The sequence below is a fragment of the Protopterus annectens genome, chromosome 6.part0, assembly GCF_019279795.1.
Source record: "Protopterus annectens isolate FY-2018-M chromosome 6.part0, PAN1.0, whole genome shotgun sequence".
In the NCBI taxonomy this organism is placed as follows: Eukaryota; Metazoa; Chordata; order Ceratodontiformes; family Protopteridae; genus Protopterus; species Protopterus annectens.
In genome coordinates this window covers 1,300,787,805-1,300,799,839 of record NC_056737.1, presented here as the reverse complement: position 1 = coordinate 1,300,799,839, position 12,035 = coordinate 1,300,787,805, and the positions used below count along the sequence as shown (strand labels likewise).

The window sequence follows — 12,035 nt, the reverse complement described above, 5'->3', positions numbered from 1 at the left end:
GATTGTTTTGTGAGTCAGATGGTGTGGAATTTGAGGCAAAATCCATGGTGGGCCTTGAGCCAAGTTCCTTAAAATAGGGTACCAGTGCCGGTGTGGCCAGTCTGGAGCAATCAGGATCATCTGTGGTTTTTCTTGTCTGGCTTTTAGGAGTACCTTTGAAAGGAGAGGCAGTGGTGGGAAGGCATACACTTTTAAGTTTTTCCAGCTGAACAGAAGAGCATCCACTTTCCATGCTTGTTTGTGATAAGTCCTTGTGCAGAATTTTTGTAGTTGGCAATTCAGTGGGGAGGCAAAAAGATCTATGTCTGGGCATCCCCACTTTTGCATTACCATGCTGAAGATTTGTGGATTTAATTTCCATTCGTGAGGGTCCATGATATTTCTGCTTAGATCGTCTGCCAGAGTATTTTTCTTTCCTGGCAAGAATTGTGCCTGCAAGTGGACTTGATACGCTACAGCTGTGTACCACAAGGTCATGGCTTGCCTGCATAGGGTATAAGAATGAGTGCCCCCTTGCTTGTTTATGCACCACATTACTGTGGTGTTGTCTGTCTTTAGTAGTAATTGTCCTGGATGTAGAAGGTACTTGAAAGCTGTTAGGGCATTTTGAACAGCCAACATCTCTTTTTGATTGATGTGAAGATGCATCTGGTCTGTGGTCCACTTGCCCTGAATGTATTTTCCTGGCATGTGTGCTCCCCAGGCGTAATCCGAAGCATCTGTTGTTACGAGTTTGCCTGGCTGTGGGTTGGGTAAAAGGCTGACCCTTGTTTAGGTGACATGCCTGTGCCCAACATCGAAACTCCTGTTGTAGGCAGGGAATCATTGGTATTACTGCTTCTAAACTGTGAGAGTGTTGAGTCCAAACACTTTTCAGGTACCATTGTAATTTCCTCATATGCAGTCTGGCATATGGTATTAGTAGTATGCAGGATGCCATGAATCCCAGGGCCTGCAGAATTTTTCTTGCAGGGAGATGGGACTTTCTTGCCAGCAACTGAAAATATTGAGTTAGTTGAACTTGTTTGTCTGGCATGAGGTAAGCCATCTGGGCCGTTGTATTTAAGCTGCACCCAGGAATAAAATCTGTTGCGAGGGCACTAGTTTTGACTTCTTTTCATTTACTGTGTACCCTAGAGAAAGTAGCAACCTTTTTACAAATGCCAGATGCTGTAGAAGAATGTCCTTTGTCTCTGCTTGAATGAGGCAGTCGTCCAGGTATGGATATATTTGAATTCCTTTTTTGTCTGCAAAATGCAATTACTGGTGCCAGGCACTTTGTGAAGACCCTGGGCGCAGTAGATAAGCCAAAGGGCAGTGCAGAGAATTGGTAGTGCATTTTACCAGCTTTGAATCTGAGGTATCTTCTGCAATTTTGTCTGATAGGGACATGCAGGTATGCCTCTTTGAGGTCCAGAGTAACAAGCCAAGCCTTCCTGCCCAGCATGGGTAGAAGCTGCTGTAATGTCAACATTTTGAATTTCGGAATATCCAGGTAAGTATTCAGAATTGAAAGGTCTAGTATGGGCCTCCAGGCCTTGTCCTTTCTGGGGACCAGGAAGAGTCTTGAGTAAAATCCTTGTCCTTGTTCCTGTTGTGGTACTTTTTGAATAGCTCTCATGTCCATGAGGGCTGAAATTTGTTTTGTGCCTCTGCCCATTGATTTTGTGGTAGGTCTGGCATTCCTTTTAACCTTGGTAAAGTATGAAAGTGGAATCTGTAACCTTGAGACACAATATTCAGGACCCATTTGTCCTGGGTGATTGTTTGCCAGTTTTGAGAAAAAAGTGCTAGTTTTCCCCCTAAGGGGGCTTCCAAAAGGGATGTGCTTGGCATACGAAGGGGAGTGTCATTGTGACTGTTTCCTGTAAGGTTGAGACTTGTCCTGACCACCTTTTGGGGTTGAGGTGCCCCACTGTCGTTGTCTGTTTGAGCCTTGGGGTTGAGATCTGCCTCTTGGGCATCTGTATCTGCCTCTCTGTGGCCTGTCTGACACTGGAAAGGACCAATTCTTTGTTGGCCAATTTCTGCTAAACCGAGGTGGCTGTACCTGTAAGAAATCCTTGACTGTTTGCATAGATTTAGCTTTATCCTCCATTTTCTTTAACACCTCTTCTGCCTTAACACCAAACAAATTATCATGCTATAAAGGAGCATCCAATAATTTTGCCTTAACATGATCAGGTAAACTTTGTTCTTTTAACCAAGCATGTCTTCGAATCACAGAACCTGTAACTGCGGCTCTACAAGAGGCCTCTAAAGAATCAAAACCACATTGCAGAGTATGTTTTCCCACCTGTTCAACTGCATGCAATAAATCCTGCATTTCTTTACAATCAGGAGCTTCTGAGCTTGCAAACATTTTCTGTTTTAACTGAGCCATTAAATATTGTTGGTACTTAAGCATGTGAAACTGGCAATTTAAAGCTCTTACTGCTAAAGATGCAGAAGTGTATACTTTCTTCCCCCATCTATCCAAAGCTCTGGAATCTCTGTCCGAGGGTACTAGATTTTTTGCAATGGAAGCCTTAACCCCTTTTGGATCCTGGGAAATAGTTTCTGGATCAGCAGAAGGGTTTTTGTAAAGAAACTTGTGAGAGTCAGGGACTCTATAATACCTATCTGGCTTGGCTGGAGCAGGGGGCAAAGAGTCAGGAGACAAACTGGATTCAGAGAACACATCATCCACAATATCTAGCACTGGCAGAATAGTCAGGGGCCTGTGTTGAGGAAATCCCTGAGCCTTTTCTTGGATTCTGAGTAATCTTGGCTTTCAAAAACACATATTTATCACTCATTCTTCTTAACTCACATAAAGCTTGCCACTCAATATTCCAAAGGTCCCATGTGTTAGTGAATTTAATCCTGTTAAGAACAATTCTTGCATAAGTTTTTTTGAGAAAGCTTTAAACAAACAGGTTACTGAGGAATATTTTTTGTTTAAAAACAAAAGAAAAGTTATAATTTATGTAAGGATGAGTGGCAAGCTTTATGTGAGTTAAGAAGAATGAGTGATAAATATGTGTTTTTGGAATGAGATAAAGGAGGCAATTGGGTTGTTTTTGATAATCTTGGCTTTCCCAATGGAAATGCTCCCTCATGGTATGGAAAGTTTCCCCAAAAGAATAATCCTCAGGAAGAGAGGCTGAAGGGATAGATTCTTCAGCATCAGAGTCCTCATAGGGGGGTAGAGAGTATCCCTGGTCTGAAGAGGAATCAGAGGAAATGGAAACCTGATCAGAGGAGTCATAGTCTGTATCCTGCCTAGGCCTTTTCTCAGGAGGGGGATGGGAACCCCTGATTAGAGTAATGAGGTCTTCGGCCATAATAAGCATCTGTTTCTTAGGCATGGAGGACTGTCCAGGAGAATGCTGTACTTGTTTCTTTGTCTTTAATGGTACCTTTGTCTTGGCTGTTGTTTTAATGGTAAGTTGTGAAGGTCTGAAAACACCCTCAGAAGCCGATGCCTGCTCAGCGGCTCCGGACCCATCTGAGGGATTCGTTTCCATAGGTCCAATACCTTGAGTTTCCAGAGGCCTAGATGTCTCCACGTGGGAGTCGGAAGCGGTCTGTGGCTCTGAGGTAGCGTGTGTCAGGGGCTGCGAAAGCGCCTCACTGAGAACCGGCGACTGGCCTAGAAGAGGTTTCGTCGTTAGTTTTGGACCTCAGATGCCTGTCTTTATCCTTGTCTTTGCGTTTTTTCGGTATTGAGGTCGTCGGCTGATCAGACGGCATCGTATAATTGAACCTACAGCCTAAGTAGTGCAAAGCAAAATCAAAACGTCTTTTTATAGTGCGTTTGTTAAATCTAGCACAAAACCGACAACTAGTGACGTCGTGATCAGGGCCTAGGCATGGAATACAGTAACAGTGGAAGTCCTTATGAGGTATTTGCTTCCCACAAGAAATACAATTATTAACTTTTTCTGACATCGGTCTGAGGCAAGAAAAAAGTTTCCACAACGGGGTACTTAGCTTTATTGAAGTCTTCGGATCTGAAATTCGACTTCGAAAATCTCAGGAGTCGGCCGACCGGCGCTTGCGAACTGCTTCTGCTTCAGGCACCGCGCGGCAAGAAAGACTGAAGAAAATGGCGTTGGATGCATCTTGTATACCCCTGGCGCACTGATGTCAGGGAAGAAGCGACAGCAACCGACGCCGGACCAAGACTTTGGAACTCAGGCCGACTGTGGAACCGCCTGACGGCAGGATAACCCAAGTGTAATGACTGCAGCAGTGTAACACGATGAACATCTGTAGTTTCTGGTTGCTTGAGAGTTGCTATTAAAAATAGGCCTAATACTGTACCCTATACTATTTGTTCGGTTTGACTTGTTCTTAGTTTGCTGTAAAATGGTTAAGGTGTCCAACTCCCAGACACAAGGTGCAGAGTTTGATTCTCACTTTAGGAAAAGAAAACAGCTAGCCTTAGAATGGCTTACTAAAAAAGCTAGCCTAGTAATTACCCAAGAACTTACGGGTGGGAGGTTGCCATAACAGTTAAGGTGTTTACCTTACAGACATAGGATGTAGAATTTGATTCTTATATGGGGTAACTGGCTAGGCTTAACATGGCCCACAAGAGCAGTTAGCCTAGTACTAATCTAGGAACCTATTAACACACATCAACAGTTAATGCAGAGAAACAGTTCACTGTATAATTTCTTACCTGAAGTCTGAACAACACCATTTATGTTACTGCTGTGGCCTGGCCCATTATCCTTGGTTACTTCTATACGTCCAGGAGCAGGTGCACTAACGACAGCTGATGCAGCAAACTGGGCACTGGCAGAATCAAGCGTCTTTGACATGCAGTCTGAAGTGTTTGATCCCTGCAAAGGCATAAGTTAACATTTTTACATTTCTAGGTACTGTTGCAGACCAAGAAAAATAACATCAAAACCATATCTAATGGGCTTAAATGTTAATTTTGCCAAATATTTACTTTTTAGTTAGGTTGGTGCATTTGTTCTGAGCAAGCTCTCTTTAGTCACAACCAAGACTATCAAAGACATTCTTAAGAATAAAAATTGCTGAAGAAATTGACAAAAATTGTGGACAATCACTTCAACAATATAAGATGTAAATAACAACATGACTGTAGAAAACAGTAAAAGCAGAATTAAATATTTCATTGGTTAGTGCTGCTGCCTCAAAATGCTTGGCTCTCCAGTGAGGTTCTTAGGTGCAGTGCCTTTTGTGGAGATTCTACACATTTCACCTCTGTTTGTGTACTTTTGCCAGATGCTCTAATTTCCTTTCATAACCCAAGACACTTGCAGATAAGTCCACTGCAAGTACTGTAGTTTATTTTCTTTAATACACATATATATATACATATATATATATATATATATATATATATATATACATATATATATATATATATATATATATATATATATATATATACATACACACACACACATATATATATATATATATATATATATATATATATATATACATACACACACACATATATATATATATATATACATATATATATATATATATATATATATATATATATATATGTATACATCCATACATACATATTAAAGAAAAGTAGCTACAGTACTTGGAGTGGACTAACCTTCTTCCACAAGTGTCTTGGATTGTTGTTTGGTCTTCTACTTTTCCTGGTTTTTTTGTATGTACTCATGGCTTTGGAAGACCCAGCAAGTTCACCCATCATGCTGTCACAGGACAATGCTGTACGTAATCTTACCCTCCTAATAAGAGCTCTTAGTCAGCGAGTTGAAGATATTGCTACTAGACTTGATTCTATAACTAAGACTAATTTATCAGTGCATTCATTTAACCCTCCAAAGTACTTCCCAACCACCTTTGGCCACTCAGTTGGCCCAGGAAGGAAGACAGGGTAATAGAACCATGTTCAGTACAGTAAACTGTCCAGTCAATGGAACTGCATGTAACACAGCTGTGGAGTTACAAAACAGACCACAAGAGCTGACACAAACTCATGAAACAAGATCTACGCACCAAGAAGTACCCTCAGGGATTATTGGGGCTCCATCACTGAACACATGGCTGAAAGAGCCAATTTCCCTTCAAACACCAAGGAGGAGTTCAGAAACGCAGCAACCGGCTGGGGGGGGGGGGGGAATCACACAGATGTTAAAAGAATTTGATCGAAGACTACTAAAATATAAAAAAATTGCATCTGGAAATAGCTGACTTTAAAGAGTGTACAAGTGAGAACATCACTCCTAAAGGACTGAGAGTATGGCAGTTTACTACAGGATTAGTGGAGGGTTCAGAGTTTCACCAAGAATTACTGAAACTGTTTGACAAGCATGGCTATGAATTACAAGCAGTCATGTGCAAACACAATCAGTTATGGGCAGATAAATTAATGAAGAAGCAACAATCCTAGACCAAAAATTAAGGAAAATGTGGACTTCAATAGGTATACATTTGATTATGAAAGATCATTCACCAGTACAGATCAGTCCATTTCAAAACTGAAAAATGGCAAGCTGAAAAAGCTTAACAGAGATAGACATGCCTATGAGACTGGTTCAGCCTAGACAAAGCCGGCTCCATTGCAATCTGGAGCTCTGATTGTCGAAATGGAAGCCAGATTAAGGTCTACAGGAAATCCAACCCATCCAGAAAATGCAATATCTAGAAAAGGAAGGCAGGAGAACAACGCACACCAACAGAGCTCTTTGGATTATAAATCAGGGAACAGAAGTGCAAACAGAAGTCAGGATGACATAGAACTGTCGAATTCCAGCAACAGAGAACAAAATATGGTAAATTCTACACCAGGAGATGCCTCAAATTTTCGGCAACCAGCTTCAACTTACAACTTGAGGCAAAGGACTACCAGAACATACAACAGGAGGAACAACTGGAATCGCTGAACAACCCTGCAGTAAGTGATTCTAGGAACTGTAAAATTGTTTACAACACAGAAAAAGACTATAAAGTGTTTAACTTTTCTGAGTTAACTGTAGACCTAATGCTGGTAGACATATTGGCTAAAGGGCATACATCTGTACCAACTTGTAGAGCAGACTTACCTAACACTTTAATTGACTTAAAACTGTAAGAAAATTAAATTTAACAGTACTGCTGGGTCCAAACAATCACACACTCAACACATTACACACTGCTAGTACTTACAACCCCCCACTATACATCATATTGGCTTTGTACGTAAAGATTTGTGAATTAGACAAACTGTCTAAACAATGGCAAAGAGGTGAATGCTGGATTCAGCAATATCACTAGAACAGAAAAAGAAGCATTGTCTTTACTAAAACAAGCCATCAGGATTATGCAACCTGACAAAGGGGGTGGGGGTTAGTAATAATGAACTATCAAGAGTATGAAGGTAGAATGTCCAGGATTTTACAAACTGATGTTTATGTTGAAGTTTCCAGAAAAGAATTGAATGCAGCATACATAATGATTCGAACAATTTTAAATGATTTGTTTATTGAGAGGAAAAAAGACATGGACTAATTCAACTACCTGAACATGCCAGCACCTAAAATCCCTGTACTTTTCGGGATTCCGAAATCAATGACCCACCCATGAGACCCCTAGTAGATGCCAGGAATAGTATTACATACTCCTGTGCTAAATTTGTAGAATACATACTTAAGAAATATGTTAAGAAAGGGGCAAATATGTAAAGATTCATGGAGTTTCTTTTATCTAACATCAATAAACTGGAATTCAACAAAGACTTGAACTTCCTGATAGTCGATGTGAAGGACTTGTATTCATCAATCCCCCACCAAGAGGGTATAGAATGGGTCAGTTACATGTTATGCAAGGGAGGGGCAACAGCAGAGAAAATCACACTTGTTGAAGTCATCTCAGACAATATTCTATCATACAATTTCATCATGTTCAGTAACAAGTTCTACCTCCAGAAAATAGGAGTAGCAATGGGCTCACCTTGCGGGGCCAGTGTAGCAAACCTAGCAACAGCCTACTGGGAGGAGGAGTATGCGAAGAAATCAGGGCAGACCCCACATCAGATCCACTATTACACCTGTTATTTGGATGATATTTTTATGTTAATAGAGGGAGACAATACCCAAGAAGAAGAACTGGTTTCATACTTCAACAGTACCACACACTTTTTACCTTTCACATTTACTGTTGGAAAAGATAACATCGCATATTTGGAAGTTAATCTTAGCAAAGACTACATGAACAGTTGCTATTCAGGAACTATATACAGGAAAGAAACATACTTGAACACCTTTTTACACTACAGTAGCTGTCACCCCTTCACCAAAAAAGATCGGTGAAGGGGCAACTAGAAAGGGCAGCAAGGATGGTCACAAACGATGAAGACTTTTCCAATGAATGCAGTAAACTACATGGTATGTTTTCTCGAAGGGGTTACCCAAACCAAATAATACCCGAATCAAATAATGACAGAAGTGCAGTCAAAAAGATCAAAAGGTTTTTAAAAAACAATAATGGACAGGAAAACCATTTCAGAAAACTTAACATTAGATTTCCACACAAAAACAGGCACTAAATTGTGGACAGGGTAGTTTGATTACACCCTTCAGCTCAAATGCATATGAGATCATGAGGATCATCACTAAGAACTGCGACATTTTAAGGAATGACCCAACTACCAGGTCAAGAATAGAGGGTCCAACTAGATTAGTTTTCAAATGGGGCCAAAACCTAAAAAAATATATTGGAAGCTAACCATGGTATGTACCAGTATGCCGTGAGGTATGGCATGCCCAGAAGTAACATGTGCCATTATTGCCCACACGTCTACAAGGTCAACCTATACCATTAGAGATAAAGAGTATCAAATAAAACAAAAATTTAACTGTCAGACTAAAGCTGTGACCAATGTAGCTCTATGCCAACAATTTCCAGCATTCTACATAGGGAAGATGGACAGGAGGTTCAGGGAAAAAGTTTATGAATACCTGTACCATATAAAGAAAGGGAGTCAAGACAATGCCCTAAGTAGACACAAGCAGGAATACACAGACCACACATTTAAATTTAAGGCAATAGACAGTGTGAAGTCTGATGGAAGAGGGGGCCCAGAATCTTTACATTTAGAAAGGTTGCAGTTATTGTGGCAATTCAGGCCCACGGCTTGCACTTACCATGGGTTAAATGAGGTTTACTCTACTTCTTGTATTTTAAAGCTAAGAAACCTCTAGAGATAAACAACATGATGAATTGTAGGACAAACTTGCCATGTCAAATATATAACAGTTGTCTCATAGGTAGGTACTAGGCTATCTGCCCGAAGGCATTTATAAGCCTTGCCCGAATGTGTTGGCTTTCGCCGCCCCCTTAGATTAGTTCCCTGAGCCTCTGTCTAGCACAGCCATTGAAGGGAACCCTGGGGTAAACTTTCTGTTTCCCATCCACTCGTCAAGGTTTCTCTTGAAGAGGGTTAGCGAGGAGCTCTGCCTAATGTAGACTGGAATCTTGTTCCAGAGCATGGGAAGTCTCTGGGACAGGAAACTATCCCTCCAGCACGCCCTATTTATTGTTGTGGTGAGGTTTAGATCCCTGGAGCATGTGGCTTGAGGGGATAAGGTTTGCTTTAGGTGGAGCATGTCCATCAATTCTGGGTTGGACATAGCCTTGTATGTCAGGCAGAGATCACCTATGAGTATGCGGTATGCAACCGAGTACAGCTGGAGTTTCTTCAATCGAGCTGCATAGGGCATCTGCTTGAGGCCAGTGATTCTCTTGGTGAGGTACGTCTGTAGGGGGTTTATGTTCAGGCTGGTGAGCCTGTCTATAATACCTGAGTGGGGAATGGTGTAGAAGGTCTTTGCGAGGTCTAGGTAGGCTATGTGGACCACCTTTCCCTCAGCTATAGCCTTGGTAACTGTCTCAAAGAAGTCCACTAGATTTAGGAGGCATGATCTGCCCTTAACAAAGCTGAACTGGGTAGGATCCGGTGTTTGAAAGTTCCCAATGTCTCCGTTAATGAGATCCATGACGATGCGCTCCATAGCTTTGCAGACCAAGCAAGTCAGGCTTATAGGGCAAAAGTTCCCAGGGTCCGTTGTGGCTCCACCTTTGTGCAGCAGAATAACCGTTGTTGTGCGCCACTCTGTGGGCACGTAGCCTGTGGAGAGGCTGAGTTTAAACAGTGTGTTTAGGTGAGTGGTTAGTTCATCTTTGAGCTCGTGTAAGACGCAGCCTGGGACACCGTTCGGTCCCACTGATGCTACATTTTTGGCTTTGGAGAGGGCTGTTTTAACCTGAGTGTCTGTGATTTCAGGGGCACTACATTCTTCTGGTACAGTTATGGGACCTTTTGGGGAGGAGAGGGGGGTGAAGTTTGCACTGAATCTGTCTGCCAGGATGTTGGCTACATCGGTCGGTTCAGTGTATTTTGTGCCACTGTGCACCAACTCCGAGCAGATCTGAGAATTGCCACTTAGATTCTTGACATAGCTAAAGAATGCCTTGTGGTTATCTTTGGAGTCCATGACAATTTTTCTTTCGAAGCTAGCCTTGGATGATTTTATGAGGGAATGTAGTTTCTTGCTGATACTGATCAGGGATGTCTTCCCCTCTTGGGATTTTACTCTCTTATGTACTAGTTTACTCCTTCTATTGTATAGCTTGTTTATGGCAGGAGTCCACCAGACTGGTTTACTTTTCTTGGAGGAGTGAGTCTTGGTTTTGTTTGGGATAGCACGATCCATGCATTCTTGTAGGTGCCCGTAGAATGCAGTAGTAAAGGATTTTGGAGCTTGGACAGCATTATCCTTTAGCATGGGGCCTTTGAAACTTCCCACCTCGGTCTTAAGTAACATGAAGTTTGCTTTTGAAAAGTTTTTCACGGTGGTTTCTTTGACTGGGGGTGGTAGCGGAATGTGGACATCCAGAGTGATTAGTTTATGGTCAGATCTAACCAGCGAGGGGTTGACCTCCGGTGTGGAACACCGGTCGCCCATGTTGGTGATGACCAGGTCCAATATGATGTCACCTCTGGTGGGGATGATGACCAGTTCATCCAGGGCGTTTGAGTTTATAAATTCCAGGAAATGTTGGGCAAGAGAGTTTGTACTCGAGTAGTTCTCCCAGTTAATGTTTGGGTAATTGAAATCACCCAATATCAGGGTGTTTGGCAGGACCTTTGTGTTTCCCAGTATTTTCAGGAATGCGGAGTGGGGGTCCTGGGACATGGTGGGTGATCTTTAGCAAGCTATAATTTGAATAGCAGTTTTGCCCATTGTTAGTAGCACATGGATGATCTCTGAAGCATCGTGCAGTGCCACTAACCTGGAGGTGTGGGTATCCTTGATGAATATGGATACTCCTCCTCCTTTTGTATTTCAGTCAGGGTTTTGTGGCCGAAATGTATGGTACGAGTTGTAGCCTGGTAGTGCTGGGGTGCTCTCTGGAGCCTAAAACCAGGTTTCTGTTACTGCACATATATCGATTTTCTCCATACTGAGGAGTGCCTTGAGTGCTTGCATTTTGAGGTTTAGACTTCTGGCACTGAGTAGCATTACCCTCAGTTTTTTGTTACTTGTGCTATTTACGGAGGTGAGTTTGCCTTTTGAGCCTTGCCTAAAAAGGCACTATGGGTATGGCAAGAGCCCTGGCCAGTATTCGAAAGCCTAAGGGCGACAGGTGCAAGCCGTCTTTAGCGAAGCAGCGTGGCTTGTCTCAGTACAAGCTAATAAGCACGAACTCTTAGCAGTCAATTTAGTAATGCAAAATTCAAAGGTGAGTGCCATGCCATGATGTACAGACAGGAATGTTGTTTGTACTTCCAAGTATCCATATACAATTGTTACCTCAATAGATATATATATATATATATATATATATATATATATTTTTTTTTTTTTTTTTATTCTGATATTTAACTGTAGGATGCCATGCCATGCAGCATAAGACAGAAAAGTGTTCTCAACATTTTTATGCATTAGTACATTTTACTACATCTTTATACTTCAACATTCTGTTATATGCATTTTAAGCACATTTATATTTTTAAATATTTTCAAATATTTTAACATATTTAAGGT

At 41.6% G+C, this 12,035-nt stretch overlaps 1 protein-coding gene across 1 annotated transcript in view; it reads right to left on the bottom strand.

The window, feature by feature from the left end:
• Positions 1-12,035, bottom strand: part of EPC2 (enhancer of polycomb homolog 2) — a 3,037,718-nt gene that overhangs the window by 436,871 nt on the left and 2,588,812 nt on the right. Inside the window, exon 12 of the mRNA XM_044074869.1 lies at positions 4,670-4,832. Coding sequence (XP_043930804.1) covers positions 4,670-4,832 — 163 coding nt within the window. The remainder of the gene's footprint in view (positions 1-4,669; positions 4,833-12,035) is intronic.